Below are 19146 nucleotides of genomic sequence, written 5' to 3'. Positions count from 1 at the left end.
GGTCAGCTCCAACCCTTGCTTGACTCCCAGCAACACTGATCTGGAGACTTCCCTGGCGGTCCAGTGGTTAAGACTCTGCCTCCACTGCAGGGGGCCCCAGGTTCCATCCCTGGTCAGGGAACTAAAATCCCACATACTACACAGTGTGGCCAAAAATAAATAAATATCTTTTAAAAATAGTGATCTCAGGTAACTTGGCATAAACCAAATTCCCAGTCATCTTAAAAAAAAAAACAAAAAACACTGATCTGTTGTTTTCTATCCCTGTAATTTTACCTTCTCTGGAATGTCATCTGAATGGCATCGCACAAGATGTAGCTGTTGTCTCTCTCACCAGCGTCGCAGTTATGTGCCAGGAACTGTAGAAGAAGCAGCAATAAGTCTTAAGGAGATTTACGTTGCATGCAGGGGACCTTTATGTAGACAAATATGTTCCAGTAACTACTCTATTTTTTAACATGAGATTCGGATTTACTTAGCACTGTGTGGCAGGTTCGTTCCTCACTACTACAACCCTGCCTGTATTTTTCAGATGAGGAAACCAAGATGTTCCAAGAACTTAGGAATCACATTCAAGCTGGCATCACGAGTTAGTGGAGGCAACCCCCATCCCACGTTCAGTACCTCAGTGCCAATCCCAGGGCTCCTCCGTTTGTGTGTGTGTGTGTGTGTTTGCCTTGCTTAAATTATCTTTAATTACAGAGAAGAGCACAAAACCCTGTTCTGTCAAAAAGTATCATTTTCATCAGAAAGCTCGATTTGGTAATTTTTGGAAAAGAAAAGCAGTATTTCTCCTCTGTTGACTATGTGTCTTCTCTCAAGATGCTGAGTCATCGGGCACTGGTCCTCCTGCCACTGAGGGTCCCCCCACCCCTGGCCCCCTCACCAGGGGGCGATGGGAACTGCTTGATGGATCTGATTTTGTGGTGCTGACCAAAAGTAGCTTTCTAGTCAAACAAATGACTTTGCAGTGTGATGTTCTGAGCATATGGATTCGTGGATGTGTCCAGGGGTCTGTTTCCTCTCACCTCTTGTCCCTTTCACTCCAAAAAAACCTGGGCCAAATTCTGCTCTCGGTGACCAGAGACTGTGGTGGCACCTGTGTGTGTTGGTGAGCAATTTAGACACAGACTAAATTGTGTTTAGACAACAGTTTAGACGCAGACTCAGAACAGAGGTGCAGACACCAGCCCAGTACATTCCAAGGCCCAGTGGGGTTTTGATCTTGGTTGGGGATGGGGGTTGCCCTTGTCTGCAGTCATGGTGGGGAGCACAGAGGGACACTGGTAACGTGCAGCACACACCTCTGGTCAGTTCTTCCAGGGAATTTTCCTGGCAAAAAATGCAGGAAGGCGAGTGGCTTTACTGAGGACACCTGAAAGAAAGAAACATGCCTCCACTCCAGCTATTCTGGGGACCCGCCGGTAGCCGAAAGAAAACCTGGGGCCAGTGCTTGTGAGGCGGCGCCGGGCGGCGTGTTCTCCAGGCAGCCGTTGTTCTGACCTTGCTGTGGGTTAAAGGACACCAACCTGAGAAGAAATCTGTTTATCATGTGGGGAATTCATGCCATCCTTGACAGTGTACAGTGAGCAAGATGGATGATCTGCCAAATTGGTCCCTCGCTTGGGTGAATCAGGGCAAATTTACAGTACAATTCCTCTGCTGCTTCAGATACAAAAATAACATTTTCCAGGTTTTATATCCAGTTGTACGATGACCTGGAGGTGAGCAGAGAGAAGAAATCCGATTTGTAGGGTTCAGATCGCCTTCAAGATTTATATGGACCGTTTCTGCCGTTTACCTCTGCCTCTTTCACATCCTTCAGAAGCCAGTGTTTGGTTTTTTATTTTTAACCTGATTTTCCATGTTGAGCACACAGCTTTATGTGATGGTAGAACTCTGTACTGGTTGAAGACAATAGATGGGTTTATTGCAGTTGTTTTATTTGGGATTTTATCTTTCTAGGTATTTTTCCAAAATATCTCTTGTACTTAGAATGCATTTTCCATCCTCTTGAATTCAGAATAGGTTGTTATCCTGGATATCATATGTCCAGTGAAGGACACTCCAGGTATATGATCTGTTAAAATTCAGTTATTCCAGGGATTTCCCGCCGTGGTCCAGTGGTTGAGACTTTACCTCCCAATGTGGTGGGCAGGGGACGAGGCGGGGAGAGATGCAGGTTGGGGAGCTCGGATCCCACATGCCCCGAAAAAAAACCCCGAAACATAAAGCAGAAGCAATATTTTGACAAATTCAATAAAGACTTTTTTTTTAATGGTCCACGTTAAAAAAATAAAATCTTAAAAAAAAAGAAAGGGAATTCAGCTATTCCTTGGTATTACATTTTCTTTAGTCAGGTCACGGGTGTCTGGGGGTTGACGTGTGCTGGTATTCACTGCGTGGCCTGGCCTCACACACTGTTGTCTCTGGAGCCGTGGAGCCCACATGAAAGTGCCTGGCCTGCCCTTCACCCGTGATGCCGTGGGGTCTCACTGTGTGCCCATTCCTAGTGGGGAGGAGAGACTGCACCCAGACTCCAGCCAAAGGCAGGTCTTACCCTGTGGGTGGGACCGCAGCGCTCAGTCCCTTTGCATTTTCTCTGTATTTGGAAATTAGGAAGTGCGGAAGCCTTTATTCCTGGCATCCCCAAACTGGAATGGGTGTCAGGTTTTACAGGTAGTGCCAACAGAGGCCAGAAGGTACCACTCACCAACAGGGCATGGTGCCCTCCCACCCACCGGGCACCTCCAACAGGACAGCCCCTTCTGAAGAAAGGAGAGTGTGGGGACCTGACTACCCACACTGGCCCCGTCTCTTCCAGTCTCAGTGACCACCTGGTGTAGACAGACGAGAGCTGGGCTTTCAGAATCACATCCTGGGGTCTGACAGAGAGCTGGTGGGGGCTCCTCTTCCTTTGCTTCTCTCCATGGTCACCGTGACACCCTCTGGGATCAGAGTGAGAACGGACCTGGGATCCCCACTCAACCCTAGGCCCCCAGGGGCCTGCCACCAAGGCCTTAGGTCTCTTCTTCAAGGGTCTTCATCATTGTGGTGACCACACATTGCAGACAGCCCTCATTTAAAATAATATGTCCATTCACTTTGTGCTAGAAATTATGGATAAAATAAATATGCAAATTATAATATAGCCAAGATGCTTCTGAATCATAGAATTAAGGGGTTCTGTGGGAAGGAAGTCGTGACAGTGATTAATAGGGCATACTTTTTTTAACAGAATGGCCTTTATTGAGTCTTCAGAAACGTACTGTTTAAACCCCTGCTTTTACTTCTTTCGCTGTTATTATTTTTATTTTTTTAATACAGAAAATAAAAGGTTAATTCTCAGTCACAATTCATTTGGATCCACAGACTGCCATACTGTCTCCTTTTTATACAGACGTCTACTTAGTAATTCCTAGATAAGGAAAGGAGATGCACGTGGGGAAAGACCGCCGTCCTCAGCCCTGGGTTTCTGTGTGCTCTAATTCCAGAAAGCACTCCAAAGACCTCCGCCAGCTGCAGCCCTGCACCCGAGTCACCCATGAGCTCCAGCGAGTCAGTGAAGAGTCTGACTGAACTGGTCCAGCAGCCCTGCCCCCCCATCGAAACCAGTAAGGACAGCAAACCTCCAGAACCCAGCGACCCGCCCGCCTCAGACTCCCAGCCCGCCACCCCACTGCCTCTCTCCGGACACTCAGCGCTCAGCATTCAAGAGCTGGTGGCCATGTCTCCAGAGCTGGACACCTACGGCATCACCAAGAGGGTCAAGGAGGTGTTGACCGACAACAACCTCGGTAGGTTCCCTCCCCAGCTGCTGAGTCAAGAGGCGGCAAGCCGTTTCCTGTTGGGGGTTCTCAGGAGGAGTGGGTGGAAGGGGCCTCAGGCTGGGCCAGCCAAAGGGTTTAAACGTTCCCAGGCTACCTACAGGAACCTAAAACGTCCTACAGTTGTGAGCACCAAGGGTTCGTAAGGGTGTTAGAAGTCTAAGGTCAGCCCCAGCCCACGCCTGCACCCCCACTAGGACCTCTTGGAAAACAGGCATGCCAGTCAGAGTCAACCTGGGCAGTGCAGTCTGACCACCAATTGCCCAGAGGCACTGTAAATCCTGGGGAGTGAGGGGGTGCAGAGCAGGGAAGAGTCAGCATGAGCCCAGCAGCATCTGGTTGGTGTCTCTGACCCAAAGTGGGGGCCAAATTACCAAATTACAGATGAAGCAGGCAGCTTGGTCAAGACCCAGGCATCGTCTTAACCTTTGACCTGGGATCTTGGCATATTCATGTTCATCATGTGTTAGTCTCTCAAAGTCGTAGTAGAATGTGTGTGTGTGTGCATTTTAAAGGATGAGGGTTAGTAGCTTTCTTCACACTCTCAAATGTATCTGTGACTTCCAAAATGACTGAGAGCCACTGCTATGAAACCTCTAAAAGCAATACACATAATTTTCTGAAAATAATCACTTGATTCCCCCCAACACCCCCATCCCAGTACAACAGGGTGGATCAAGCAAATAGTCACTAGCTGTTCATATATATCCTTTTCCTGAACATAACAAGCTCCTTGGAATAAAATGAGATTGACTTGCCAGATTAGAATTAAGTAAAATTTATTTAAAACAACCACAGCAACAGCAATAACAACAACAACAAATGGTAAGGGGGCTTCCCTGGTGGCCCAGTGGTTAAGAATCTGCCTTTCAGTGCAGGAGACATGGGTTCAGTTTCTCGTCAGGGAACTAAGATCCCACATGCGCCGCAATGAAGACCCAGCGCAGCCAAACTTTTTTTAATCTTTTAATAAAAAATTAAAAATTTTTTTTAAAAAATGGTAAGGACCTGGGATGTTTATAGGCTAAACTGAGAGTCTGAAAAGCAGAAAAACCACAGGTTTCCAAAATCAGTAAATGTTGGGGTTGGTAAAAATGTTAGGCTCAGTTAAAATGACTGATATCAAAAAAACTCATTTTCTCAAATCCAAAACTTTGCATGCAGTAAACTTTTACTTGGAATCCCACTTCTTACAAGGCAGTGCTCTATTAACTACCCTGTGAGCACAACTGGGGGTGTTTCCCTCTCACAGATGGAGGATGTGAGCCAAAGGGGGAATAAGCCAGTCATCAGGGTCACCCTCGGGCTTCCCAAGTGGCTCAGTGGTAACGAATATGCCTGCCAATGCAGGAGAATTGGGTTCGATCCCTGGGTCAGGAAGATTCCCTGGAGGAGGAAATGGCAATCCACTCCAGTATTCTTGCCTGGAAAATCCCACGGATAGAGGAGCCTGGCGGGCTACAGTCTGTGGGGTCGCAGAGTCGAACACGAGTGAGCATGCACTCTGGGTCACCCCACACTGAGGGGCAGAGCCAGTGTCGTGGTCCGGAGGCTTTATGGTACCAGACGCCGGCCTCTGATCCCGGTCTCCACCTCCACTCGAAGTCCGGTGCCTTTCAGTCCTCCCGTCAGGTCCTTCTAGTTGTGCCTGGTTCTCATTTGTGCCTTTCAAAGTGCTGGCCCCTCTTCACCTGCAACTGAATGGCTCTCAGAGAAGAGACATCTTCCTTTCAAGCCTCTGATGAACACTGCAGACCTAACGCCACTGTGCTCTCCAGAGCGCAGTACCCTCTGATCAGCCCAGGGAGCAGGCTGCTTGAACTGCAGGGACAGACTTCAGAGCTGGAAATGGCCTGCTTGTCAGGAAAATAAAGCTGAGGAGCTCTTTCTCCTTCTCTTCCCTGCTGTGACCTTGGGTCAAGTGGCCTGTTTTCTCAGCAAGACCTGATAACCTTGCTAATCGTGAAAGGAGCCAGTGCAGACAGCCCGGTTTGAGGCTCTGAAAGAGAGGTCGCCCCATGAGCTACTTAACCTCCCGAGCTCAGGTTTGGGATTAGCCACCTCTGATAGACGCAGCAGGTGTTGTGCAGGCCTTGGTTCATCCAAAACCCAAAGACTCTTTCTAGAGAAACCTGGTGCGTAAGCGGAACGTAAGAGGAGTACTGACTCCTTCACCCATGGAGGTCGTGACAAGTCTGGTTGAGGAAGTGCTTCTAAGAAGTGCTTGCTTAGGACTTCCTCAGTGGTCCAACGGTTAAGACTCAGAGTTCCCAATGCAGGGGCATGGGTTAGATGACTGGTTGGAGATCTAAGATCCTGCATGCCACACAGCTTGGCAAAAAAAAAACAAAACCTGCTTTTGCTAAACCCAGGACTGATAAGACTCTGGGTCTCGAACCCCCGTTTCTGATTGCACTCTGACACCTACTTGTCCTGCCAGCTCCCTGAGTCTCAGCGATGACACCTCTCTTGGTTCTGTTCTTTCTCCAGGTCAGCGCTTATTTGGGGAGACCATCCTGGGGCTCACCCAAGGCTCTGTCTCTGACCTCCTTGCTCGCCCCAAGCCCTGGCACAAGCTCAGTCTGAAGGGACGGGAGCCCTTTGTCCGGATGCAGCTGTGGCTGAATGACCCCAACAATGTGGAGAAGCTGATGGACATGAAACGGATGGAAAAGAAAGGTAACTTCCCGCCCCCGCCCCAGCCCGTTGCTTTCTCATTTATAAACCCACTGTTGCTGATGAGGGACACTGATCTTCACACTGAGCTGATGAGGGATAGTGATCAGTGACCAAGGGGCTGTGTGGCAGGGTGCAGGATATTTTGACAGTCATCTGCAGATGAGTACCTAAAAGGACTGGAGAGATTTGTGTTTTTTCTGCCTCAAGACCTGAACCCAAAGACATTTAGCATCAGAGGGTACTTTGATAATTCCTCGGTCACCCTGGCGGCCAGTGTAGCTCTCTCTTCGAGAGAGAGTAAGGCCACTTGGTGTTGGCTCTTTGGTTTTGCTGGGTGGGTGGGTATTGCGACATTTCATGGCACATGCACCATCATGGCAGGGCTTCCACATACTATCCTTTCGAAGAGATCGTTTAAAAATGCATTTGTAGGGCTTCCCTCATGGCTCAGAGGTAAAGAATCCACCTACCAATACTGGAGACGAGCATTCGATCTCTGACCTGGGATGATCCCACGTGCAGTGGAGCAACTAAGCCTGTACACCACAATGTTGAGCCTGTGTTCTAGAACCCGGGAGCCACAACTACTGAAACCCAAGCGCCCTAGAGCCTCTGCTCCGAAACAAGAGAAGCCACCACAATAGGAAGCTCGCGCACCTGGAGAGTAGCCCCCACTCACTGAAACTAGAGAAAGACGCCACAGCAGAAACAAAGACCCAGCACAGCCAGAAATAAATAAATAAAATTATTTAAAAAAAAAAAAAGATTAGCACAAAGTATTCTATGAGAGCGTTATGAAGTTTACAGTAAGGAGCTTTCTTTTTTAATGCATTTAAATAAGGCTAGCTCAGAGAAATTAGCTGTCTCCATGAAGGCCGCCTACCTGGAGGATGGCAGAGCAAGTCCCTGTAGAACAGACTTCTCTCTTGCTGTTATAGTCTCCAGGGCTATAGAGGGTATGGCCTCCCAGAGGGCTGAGAGCAGCTCCTTTCTCCAGACACATCGGAGCCCCCTCGATGCTGAGCGCAGGCTACAAATCCGAAGGGGTCTTCTTGGTGACAGAAAGGAACTCCTGCCCCATCTCGTGGCTCGCACTCCACATGCCACCCCTCAAAAGAGACAGTCCTGGGTCGCCTGTAATGCTGCGAGCTCATTTGATGGCTGATAAACCCCTCAGGTGTGGAGAGTGGGCACCAGCTGCCGGTCTGGCCGCAGGAAGCTGTGACCCTGCCCATCAGTGTCTGCAGGGGACCTCACTAGAGAGTGGGGGTCACTACCACCCGTGGGACTGTGCCGGCCCCATGCCTGGCATGCCTGAGCTGGGCGATCGCGGGGGAACCCAGGCTCCTATCCCCTGAACTCACCTCCAGCTGAAGCACCACTGTCCTCACCAACCAGGAAAGGGCTCCAAGAAGACATGAGAATCTCTGATGCTGGCCCTGTGGAGCTGGGCTCCAAGAAGACACGAGAGCCTCTTGTGCCAGCTCTGTGGGGCTAGACTCCAAGAAGATGCAAGAGCCTCTGGTGCCAGTCCTCATGTGACCATAGAGCCTGCAGTTCCTAAGTGCCTCCTGTCTCCAGACACTGTGCCGAGACTTCATTCAGCCCACATCACTCCATGTCATACAGATGTTGTTATCCAGGAAACATGAGGTTCCGGCATTATGAGACTTGCCTGATTTCAAGTTGGTATAAGCAAGAACCCAGACTCTTGAGAGCCCCTTGAATGGTAAGAAGATCAAACCAGTCAATTCTAAGGGAAATCAACCCTGAATATTCATTAGAAGGACTAACGCTGAAGCTGAAGCTCCAATACTTTGGCCACCTGATGGGAAGAGCTGACTCATTAGAAAAGACCCTGATAATGGGAAAGATTGAAGGCAAGAGGAGAAGGGGATGACGGAGGATGAGAGGGGTAGATGGCATCACTGACATGAGTCTGAGCAAACTCTGGAAGATGGTGAAGGACAAGGAAGCCTGGCGTGCTGCAGTCTATGGAGTCACAAAAAGTCAGACATGACTGAGCGACTGAACAACAACAAAACTTGGGCTGTCAGGCTTCACAGCCGATGCTCTTAGATTGTTCTGCTGCCCTGTGCCAGCTATACCGGGACCACAAGCCTACACATCGGCTTCCATGCCAGCCAGGGCCATCCGGTGGACTCCTGCCCTACCTGCCCTCAATGGCCAACCAAGGCCCTGCACAGGCTGCAGCCGTGGGCCAAGCTCCAGAGGCTTGGTGCTGTGTCACCCCCGCCCCCCAACAAAAACTTTTTCATTTTTTATCCTGGGAAATTGCAGACATAAATGTAGAGAGAATGGTATCATGAGTCCAGGATATCCATTTCACGGTTTTAGCAACTCACCAGTGCTTGCATAGGAAGCTTTAAAGCTGTGTGCCCTCTGTCAGAAGGCAACACCCTCCCGACGGCCACCTCCTGAGCATGAGCCCTGGGCCCACCGCTCCCTGCTGTGCTTCTCCTTCTGGGCCAGCAGAGCAGGATCCAGGCACCCCCACACAGATCTCCGGGGGCCTCCTCAGCCGCCACCCGTCTCCTGCACAGGCTCTCGGCGCCACCTTGTGTCACAGAAGAGTTACTGTTCCACTGGGCCCAGGCCCCTCTGCATCCCAAAGTCCCTAAGCAGCTGGGCCCCCGTCTCTCACCCTAGCAGGGCTGCTCACTGACCAGCCCCAGCGGGAGGCATCTGACCCCTCAGACACAACAGTGGGTGACCCTGTGCCCAGCACTTCCTGTGATTTCCATAGACTGTCGGTCACCCGCCCAACCCGAGGGGTCTGGCGGAACAGACCAGGCCCGTTTCTTTCTGGCCTCTGACTCTTATCACATTCATTTTGGGAGGAGATTTGTCTCTCCATTGTCTGAGTTCTAATCATAGAATGGCACCTTAAGTAACTCCCTAGCCTAAGTTCCTGCATCTGTAACATGAAGAGAATACTTTCCGGCTGTAAGGATTAGAATGTACCTAGTATAACAACCAGTGCATAGAAGTGCTCAGTAATGAGAGTTATTCAAATAATTTGTATCCCTTTAAAATATGTGAAAATAAGTTGTGTCCCCGCCCCCCCGCCCTCGCCCCCGACTAACCTAGATTAAACATTCTGCGCCAGGCAGTGCAAGCTGCAGGGTTCCCTTGGAAGCCCTGCTCCCTCCTCTTCCACGGAGCTCTGCTGCTTCTCCCTTTATCGCGATCTTTCATTGCTCTCCTTTCTTTCTTGTAAACCCCTCTCTCTGCTCTAGTCTGCCCTCTGCTTTCTGTTCCCTTCATGAGACAGCCCTGAACCAACCTGTTCACACAGTTCCAGCACATGCATGCACACACACACACACACAGCCTCAGCCAGCTGGAGGGCTGGGCCCCCCTCGCTGAAGGCTACTGAGGGGCCCTGACAGTCCTCTGTGACACTGCAGACCCGAGTGTCAGTGCTGCTGAAGCTCCCAGGCTTCCTGTGGTGCCCGTGGACACAGCCCAGCCCTGCTCCTGCACCCTGACCAGGGGGTGGGGGCTCTGGCCACCATCTGGCCAGGTGGGATGGGCACAGGGCTGCCCAGAACACACTTAGGTCAACCTCAGTTCTGACACTTACTAGCCGTGTGACCTGCGGCGAATCACTGAACTTCTCTAGGCTTCAGCTTTCCCGTCTGTAGGTAGGGATGTCACTGGTCTCTCTCCCATAGCATAACTATGAAGACTAGATGACAGGTGTTAGCCGCTGTTGCTGCTGCTGACAGATACTGCTGTCCTGACCACTCCATGCTGTCTCAATTTAATAACACTTTTTCATATTCCACTGGGACTTCCCAGGTTGCACTAGTGGTAAAGAACCCGCCTGCCAATGCAGGAGACTTGGATTCGATCCCTGGGTTGGGAAGATCCCCTGGAGAAGGAAATGGCAACCCACTCCAGTATTCTTGCCTGGAAAATCCCATGGACAGAGGAGCCTGGCGGGCTGCAGTCCACAGGGTCCCAAAGTCGGACATAACTGAGCGCATGCACATACATAAACTCATATCCCATCAGTTTTAAGAAGTTTTAAGGAGTTTTCAGACCATATTCCAAATTCACTAGAATGACCTCTGTGGAGGATTCATCCAAACTGTTGAAACCCAAACAGTTCTTCACCGGAAGCATAGTGATTACTAACACGTAACCTCAGAGAGGGGCAGGCGAAGCACAGACAGCCCTGGTAGAGCAGATAACTCAAAATCCAGGAATCACCCCCATTTACCTTGCAGCCCAGTCCGCACACCCTCAGGTGATAGTCGCACCCGAGTCCCTGAGCCTGCTCTCAGCCGGCTCCCCACCGCCCTCCTAACCCTTATTCCACAGTGAAGACACATGAACAGCGTATGTCCACCCCTCACCTCCCCACAGCCGCTGTGCCTTCTGGGGTGGGCTGAGCGATCCCGAGCCCTGAGCTCTGCTCCAGCCACTCCTCCATTCCTGGGTCAGGCCCCACCTCCTCCAAGATCTGAAAGTCCTACAGGCTTTCTCAAAGCTCCTTCTCTTCTCCATCCCCCAACTTCTCACTCACTCCCCACATTTTTTCAAGACTATGGCCCATGGATCACTGCCTTCCTGCCTTCCTCCATGCCCACGTGCTGCCGCATCCAGGGGAATGTTATGACCCCTCTGACCTGTCCAGCACCCGAGCCACAAGTAGTTTGCCCCCCTCAACCCTTGGTTCCCCAAATTTCATCATCACCCATAACTGCTCTGCCTCTGAAAGCTTAAATTCAGGTGCCTCCTCACTGATCTGCCCGTCTTTCCACGTTTGTCTGTTTATCCCAGTGGGCCCGGATGGCCTCCCGAGCTGGGATAATCCCTCCCAGGCTCCCCACCAGAAGCACACCCTCTCCTGCTCTCTCTCCTTCCTCAGACCCCCTGAACCCGCTGGCTGCAGCGCTCTATCACACAACTATCCACTCTTCACCCTTCTGCAAACCCCGGCCTGGGGGCAGCGTTCTGCCTGTCTTCACACAGAATCATCCTTGGCACCTGGGACCCACAGGGGTTGGTGCCACCTCAGATCCATCTCTCCCGTTTCAGCAGGGTCCTCTGTGCTTCTCCCCACCCCCACCATCCCTCCCCTCCACCCCCACCACCGTCTCTCTCCCACCTCTCTCCAAGACTCTGTTCCCAGTTCTTCAGAGCTGCCTTTCCTCCTGCCTTCGTACTTCATGAAGAAAACCAAGGCCATCAACTCTCCCCACCTCAGTCCCTATAAGTGTGTCTGAGTGTCTACCCCCCCATTTCCCTCCCTCCCGCCCACTCCTGGCCCATCTCACACACCTCACCTGGAGCACCAGCTGTCTGTCTCCTCCTCTCTCAGCTTGGAAACATCAGCTCCCTCTCGTCTTTAAAGGCCCACCGTCAGCCCTGGACTTCCCTTCTAGAAGCCATCCTGTGTCTCACTTTTCCTTACAGTCCGGCTTCTTAGAAGAGTAACTCCTGCCCACTACCTCCATTTTCTCATCTCCTGTTCACTATTAACCCACTGCAGTCTGGGTTCTCCTCTCACAACTCCGCTATCTGCTCACCACGGTCTCCAGTTTCACCCTAATCACTTAGCACCAGGACATCCTGGATCCTTGTCAGACTTTGCTTTTTGTAGCACTGACTCGGGGACCCTCCCTCCCCACTCATCCCTTCCTCACCACCATCTCCTGGTTGGCCTCCCATCCCTCTGCATCCTTCACGGCTGCTGCCTCCTGCTTATCATCTGCATGTGAGTGTTTTCCAGGATTCCTTCTCCACCCTTCTCTGTCCGTCAGTGTGTCAGGGTCACTGACTTTACTACGAGTTCTATTCTAGTGGTTCCAGGTTCCACTCTCCAGCTTAGACCATTCTTCTGAGCTTCACACCTGTCTTTCTAACTGCCTACAGACCATCTCATTGTGGATGACCCAGAGAGCCCTCAGACTCCATGTGTCCAAGATGACCCCTCATCTTCTCCCCTTAATCTGCTCCTCCCACAGTACCCAGTCCAGAGACACCAATGCCCCCTTCACCTTCCACGCCTGAGGCCAGGGAGCCGTCCCCAGCTCCATCTGCTCTAGTCCTTCACTGAGTCGGTCCCCAAGCCCCATCAGTTCTGCCTCTCACAATGAAACCATCCGTGTGCTTTTCTCCAACCCCGTCACCACTGCCTTCGTCTACATCTCTGTCCTCCTTCCCTCCCCACTGAGCATCTTCCCTCCAGTCCTTCCCCCTCCGTCCATCCTCCAAGCCACTGCCAGGTAGCCTTTCAGAAACAGAGAGCTCATCACCTCATTCCCTTTATTGAATCTTTGTGTCTCTTCCCCCTGCTTTCAAGGTAAAGTCCAAATTTGCAGCCTCCCCTGGCCACCCATCTCTCCAGCTTTAGGTCCAGCATCTCCACTCCCCCTCCCCCACACGCACACACCCACATGACACACTCTGACGGTGCTGTTTCCTACCTGTGTCTCTGCACACATTATTCCTGCTTTCTGGAGTGGCCTCCTGCCGTCTTCTATCTCACCCCAGTTTTTTTCTGCTTAATCCTTCTTTGTCCTTCAAGATTCAGTTCAAACATCATGTCCCCTGATTGCCTCCCCCGTGCCCTCCCCAGGCGGGGCTGAGTGCTCCCCCTCAGAGCCCGCCTCCATGGGGTGCCGTGTGCACCCCGCTGGGGTCATCTCTCTGTATACTTCTCAGTGTCCCCACTGAACCATGAGTCACGCAGGGACACACAGGGGCCTCCCCTTACAGCAGAGCAGGTCCTTGATGAGTGTGTGTTGAGTTTCAGAGTGGTTCTAGTCCAAGTGTTTCGCGATGCTCTCAGAAGAGCAGGGAGCTGCCACGATCCACGCAGAAGTAACCAGGAGTGGATAGTGTGCGGTGGAGCAGGGGTGTTGGGCGGCCTGGGCGGGTCTCCCCGCTGGGCCCGCCCCTCAGTCTGACATCTCTCCCTCCCTCAGCCTACATGAAGCGGCGGCACAGCTCGGTCAGCGACAGCCAGCCCTGTGAGCCCCCGTCCGTTGGCATCGACTACAGCCAGGGCGCCAGCCCCCAGCCCCAGCACCAGCTGAAGAAACCCCGAGTAGTGCTGGCCCCTGAAGAGAAAGAAGCTCTGAAACGAGCATATCAGCAAAAGCCATACCCGTCACCAAAAACCATCGAAGAACTCGCCACCCAGCTCAACTTGAAAACCAGCACTGTCATCAACTGGTTCCACAATTACAGGTATGGTCCTGCTCTCAGCCCAGTCAGTCACAGCTCTGCGAGAAAGCACATCTTGCCCTCAGGAAGAGACGAGCCATTCACCGTGCATGGGAGGGCATTCTGGGGGCTGAGAGCTTGGTATTCAGGTAGTTGGCTTTTTCTTCTTATTGGCATTTTAAACTCCCAAAGATGGAGAGTCATACAGGTAGAGACAATCCGTGTCTCCTGTAACCAGAAAAAGTCTCTTCTCAGTGCTCTCGTTTAAAAGGTAGAGTGTATGGGACTTCCCTGGCGGTCCAGTGGGTAAGACTCTGTGCTTTCAGTGCAGGGAGTGCAGGTTCAATTCCTGGTTGGGGAACTAAGACCCCACATGTTATGCAGCATGACCAAAAAAAAAACAGTTGGAAAAAAAGGGGAGAGTGTAGTCATTCTTGGTTCCACAATAGTGAGCGTGTATCTAGGGATTTTCTTATGCTTTCTCAAGGTCTTTTCTAGTGGTGTTTTCCAAATTAGTTTGATTCATTTTGTAATTAAATAAATGAAGTAGTGTAAGACCCTTTCTTTGGGGAAAGTCATGAGTTCTTAAAGATTTATTGAGCATCTACTAGGTCCACAGACACTGAGCTACGGGTTTTAACTAGCACTGTATCACTTGATCCTCACAACTATATAAGATACAGTCCTGACCACATTTTATAGATGAGAACATAAAGCTCAGAGGGGTTAACTAACTTACCTGAGCAGGGAAAGGCCCAGCACACTCGTGCAGAAAAAGGGACAGGGTAAAATGTTTGGATTAGATAATGGAAATCCACTGACAGGTAATGAATTGTTGATCACCCGTATAACCAAGACTCCCTGCTGCTAGAAACGGAGAATTCTCAGTGGTCTGACGGAGAATCAGGCCCATTGAATGCCGTGTACATGGCCATCTCAGTCGCTGGTTCCTGTCAGAACATCATTTTCTCTCAGGCTCAACAGAACAGGGTAGGTGCTCCTGGGATACCAAGGTGACAGGTGCTCGTGAAGAGCCAGTGCAGGTCAGCAGCAGGCAGCAGACGATCACAGACAGCCAGGGGCCAGAGGGAGGAGTTGTATCTCAAAGTGGCCCTGCCTTATCAGATAGGTTCTGCTGGAATTTCTGACAGGGCGCAACGAAACTTCCAGGTTCTGAACAAACTGGAAAATGCTTAAATATTAGATGGGAGCCAAAATAATGCCTTTATCACCAATGAAGGCTATGTTAACAGATATAGCTTAGTGTGAGAGCCAACTAGACCTACTGCTGCTACTGCTTAGTCGATTCAGTTGTGTCTGACTCTGTGCGACCCCATTGACTATACCCTGCCAGGCGCCTCTGTCCATGGGATTCTCCAGGCAAGAGTACTGGAGTGGGTTGCCATGATCTCCCCAAGGGGATCTTCCTAACCCAGGGATTGAACCCGGTTCTCCTGCATTGCAGGCAGATTCTTTACCACTGAGCCACTAGGGAAGCCCAAAAGACCTGCTACCTGACTCTTAAAACCAGGCCAGTTTATCCATCAAGGCAGCACTGGCCCCAGGCAGGCCTCACCATGTGTGGCCTGGCTCCCAAGAAGACAAAGAAAGTACATGAGCTGAGCACAACCAGCTTATTCACTCCTAAATTTACCGATCAGATAAAAACAGAAGCAGAGCGAGGTCAGCAGTTGCAAGAGTGGAGCTCCCTCTACACGGAAGGAAACTTCAAGAGCAGTAAACAAGTACAGTGAAGGCGAGTGAATGGAAACGTGGGCAGAGGTTCCCCAGAGCCTCTCCTTGCCAGGTGTTATGCAATCCTGTTTTCACTTTCCAGACACAGAGGTGCATTTGAATGTGCACTTTCAAGTCTTCTTCAAGTCACATCCAATTTAATGAAGTATCCTAACCCTGGACAGAAGGGGCATGAAGCTGTAGACTGCTGAAAATCTGGGTAAAGGAGCTGTCAGTCACACAAAACATCTCCAAAGCCATTTCTCCCCACCCTGCTGGGAGCCACCTTTTTCCCAGATCCCCCTGCAGGCCTCAGTTGAGAGGCAGTGACTGCCTCCTGGCCAGGGCACACGCTCTTCAGGTTTCCCAGCTGGCCTCCTGACCCCCATGGAAATGCCACCACATGATGGTCAGCTGGTCATTGTGGAGATGCCTGATTTGAGCATTTAAACAAATCCAACTATAGAGAAGGCGGAGATGGGAAGAAGAGCCATGGAACCTCAAAGCTTAGTCATGAGCTCAGATCCAGACCTAGAGCAGATGGATGCTCAATAAATGCCGTCAAATACACTCCACAACAAAGCAGGCTGGTAAGTCCAGTGGTAGAACCAAGGGCAGAGACCAGTCTCACCTGCAGAAATCTGTATGAATATCCTAGAAGAGGTATGATGTGTGCAGGGTATTGAAAGAACTGAACTAGAGAAGAATTTTATAAGTCACAGAATAGGTTGGATAAGAAGTGGCATCAGGTCACTAGGAATGGCATAAAGCCCAAAAAGAACTGAAGTCCCTCACCTAAGGCCACCCAAAGGAAAAGTGCAGAGATTCCAGCTGAGCCACAGCCCTCTCTCCACGGCTTCAGCTCTTCCCTTAAATGCTCAAGACAGACCAGCTCACCTGGTAGGTCCTATAGCACTTCACATAAGGATGAGCATACAGCAGCACTCAGCACACAGGCACTGAATGTGTTTGATTCCTAAACAAGAAAGCAGTTACTTTTTTTTTTTATTTTATTTATTGTTTGTTTGTTTGGGGCTGGGCTGGGTCTTCGTTGTAGTTCGCGGGCTCTTTGTTGCTGTCTGTGGGCTTTCTCTAGTTGTGGTATGTGGTCTCTAGTGCGCCTGGGCTTCAGTAGTTGTGGCACAGGGGGTTGGTTGCCCTACAGCATATGAGATCTTAGTTCCTGGACCAGGGATCAAACCTGTGTCCACCTGCTTTGGCAGGCAGATTCTTAACCACTGGAGCACCAGGGAAATCCCTTCTTTTTTTTTTCTTTCCAAGATATTTTTATTACTTGGTACTAAGAATTTTTTAATAAAGATTAGAAATATAGGAAAACCTAAAACCATCTAGTAAAAATAGCTATATTTGACTATATGAAAGCAGAAAATGACAGGATTCAAGATATCACAAAGTCCCAAAACAAACACAGCAGACTGGGAAAAAGTGAATATTTTACAATACATGTAATAAAGTGTTCCTCTGTCCATTTTTATAGGAATTGATTTTTAAAATCCTACTGAACAATTAGTAAAGAATATGAATAGGCATTTCATAGGAAAAGAGATAGGTACTGCTAATATATGAAAAAATGATCAATTAGATTAATAGTTTAGAAATCTAAAATAAAAACAACATTCCACTTTTTTGTTACCACTTGGCAAATCTTTGAATGTGTCCCAGTATCTGGTGAAGATGCAGAAAAGTGGCAGAAATATAGTATTTGTAGGGGAGTGGATTGTTACTAATAATTTAGAAAGTGATTTTGCAGTTTCTATTAAAATTAAATAAGCACAGATCTTTTGGCCCAGCCATCTCACTTTTGAGATTTTTATCCTAGAGAAATAATACACCAATTTTTAAGGACTTGTGGTCAAAAAGGCAGTTTCTTAGGTTCTTTCCACAGGAGTTAAACAGAAGTTGATTTAGTTTTTTCTGCACCACTCGAACCCATAGGGAGTAAATGCTTGGGATTGATTTTTACCCCCATCAAAAAATAAACAAAACTTTACTTCCTCTTCTTTTACCCTAAGGCCATCAGAAGTATTCTAAGGTGACCATTTACCCAGGAACACCAGAACAACATAGCCCAGGCAGGACACCTGCCCTCCTGGAGAACAGGTCCACCCAGCAGAAGCTCTTCCAAGCCCTAAAAGCCACAGCATTTTGTCAGCCTTGCATGACTTGTCTGAAAACCAGATTTGCTTCTGGGACCTGGTCTTTCTAGACCAAAAGATAATCTTCCTCAGGGACACAGAGACCAGTCTAGGCTGAGAAGGGTGACGCCTCTTATCTGCTAAGCGCGTAACATGTGCCAGTCCCTGAGCCAAGAACTTTATAAATGTTATTTCACATTTCCTCCCACCTGCAGTTGAACTCAGAGCTGCCAGCCCCATTTTACACGTCATACATGTAAATGTTTAAACGTCATACGTGTCATTCTAGCCAGTGAGGGTCACAGCCTCCATCCCAGGTCTTGGACATGAAGTTGTCCCTCCCGGTCCCTCAGCCCTTCTGTCTCAGCCTTAGCACTTACAACAAGGACTTTGTCATTCAAAAGGTAGCTGGGTGGTAAAAATAGAAAATTTTTTTCCTATTTTTTTGGTCTACTTTGTGTCCCATATTTAATATTTCATCATGGTGGTCCTGTGGTTAAGACCCCATCCTGCCACTGCAAGGGGGTGTGGGTTCTGTCCCTGACTGGGAAACTAAGATCCCACATGCCATGTGGCGTAACCAAAAAAAAAGAAAACGACAACAAAAAAAACCAACATTTAGTCATAACATCTCTGCAAGGAAGACACTATTTTCCATACTTGTCTGATAAGAAAACTGAAGCACAGAAAGCTTAAGGAATTTGTCCAAGTTTTGTAGCTAGTAATGACAAGGCAAACCCAGGTTTGCCTGGTTCCGAAAAGCCTATGCTCTATTCTGAGCCAGGCTGCCCCTGGGATTCCAGTTAGTCCATGATGGACCTGTGGCCTGGATCAGACCAAACCCTTAGCTGCCCATCTAGCCTTCCCCAGCCAGGGTGGAATGGGATTGAGTGTTCACCCTAGTGGGTATTTTTTAGCTGTTAAGGGGCTTGAAGTCCAGCAAAGTGCAGGTTCATCCTCCTAGCAAGGAGGATAAGCATTTCCCCTTAGCAAAGTGCCCAGGGATCTGTTGATGGGAATTACCATTTCACAGGCTCCCAAAGTAGCCCCCAGGAAGGAGGAAAGTCTTCCATTACCTCCTGGGAACTTCTGGGGGGGCTTCAGGACCTCCCCCTGCAGCTTTGGCTCAGGGATCATCTTCAGGACAAGGGTCAAAGTTCACCCTTTGTATGGAGCAAAAAACCATGTAGCAGATAACCACGACCTGACTTGTGATATACTCGACTAAACTATAGCCGAATTCTCCCTGGCTCCAACCTCCCTACATCCAGCACAGGACCTGGCATACCGTGGGTTCTCAAAAAATGTCACCTTTATTGAGTTATACACACTGCAGAAAATATCTTCACACATGCCTGACCCCAGGGCTTTCTGTAGGCTGTTTCTGCAAGACACTGGACTTGGTGCTAATTTCCCTGAAGATGCTTTTCCACTGACAGTTGGCTCATGATCAGAGGTTTTTAGGAAGAAACACCTAGAGAGATTTCTGATCGAACCAAGTACTGTGAGCATGATAGGAAGAGAAATTCTGACACAAAACAAAAGAT

The 19146-nt window shown here is 49.6% G+C and overlaps 1 protein-coding gene across 10 annotated transcripts in view; it reads left to right on the top strand.

Moving 5' to 3' along the window:
• CUX1 (cut like homeobox 1) overlaps positions 1-19146 on the top strand; it is a 349533-nt gene that overhangs the window by 303615 nt on the left and 26772 nt on the right. For 6 of the 10 annotated variants that reach the window (XM_061402008.1, XM_061402007.1, XM_061402003.1 and 3 more), the window contains 3 exons: positions 3495-3797; positions 6318-6506; positions 13469-13733. The exons of the other annotated variants lie outside the window; for them this stretch is intronic. In XM_061402008.1, coding sequence (XP_061257992.1) covers positions 3495-3797; positions 6318-6506; positions 13469-13733 — 757 coding nt within the window. The remainder of the gene's footprint in view (positions 1-3494; positions 3798-6317; positions 6507-13468; positions 13734-19146) is intronic. 10 annotated transcript variants of the gene reach the window in all.

The sequence above is a fragment of the Bos javanicus genome, chromosome 25, assembly GCF_032452875.1.
Source record: "Bos javanicus breed banteng chromosome 25, ARS-OSU_banteng_1.0, whole genome shotgun sequence".
Taxonomy (NCBI): Eukaryota; Metazoa; Chordata; class Mammalia; order Artiodactyla; family Bovidae; genus Bos; species Bos javanicus.
The sequence above is the reverse complement of the archived record's forward strand: the minus strand, read 5'-3'. Positions and strand labels throughout refer to the sequence as shown.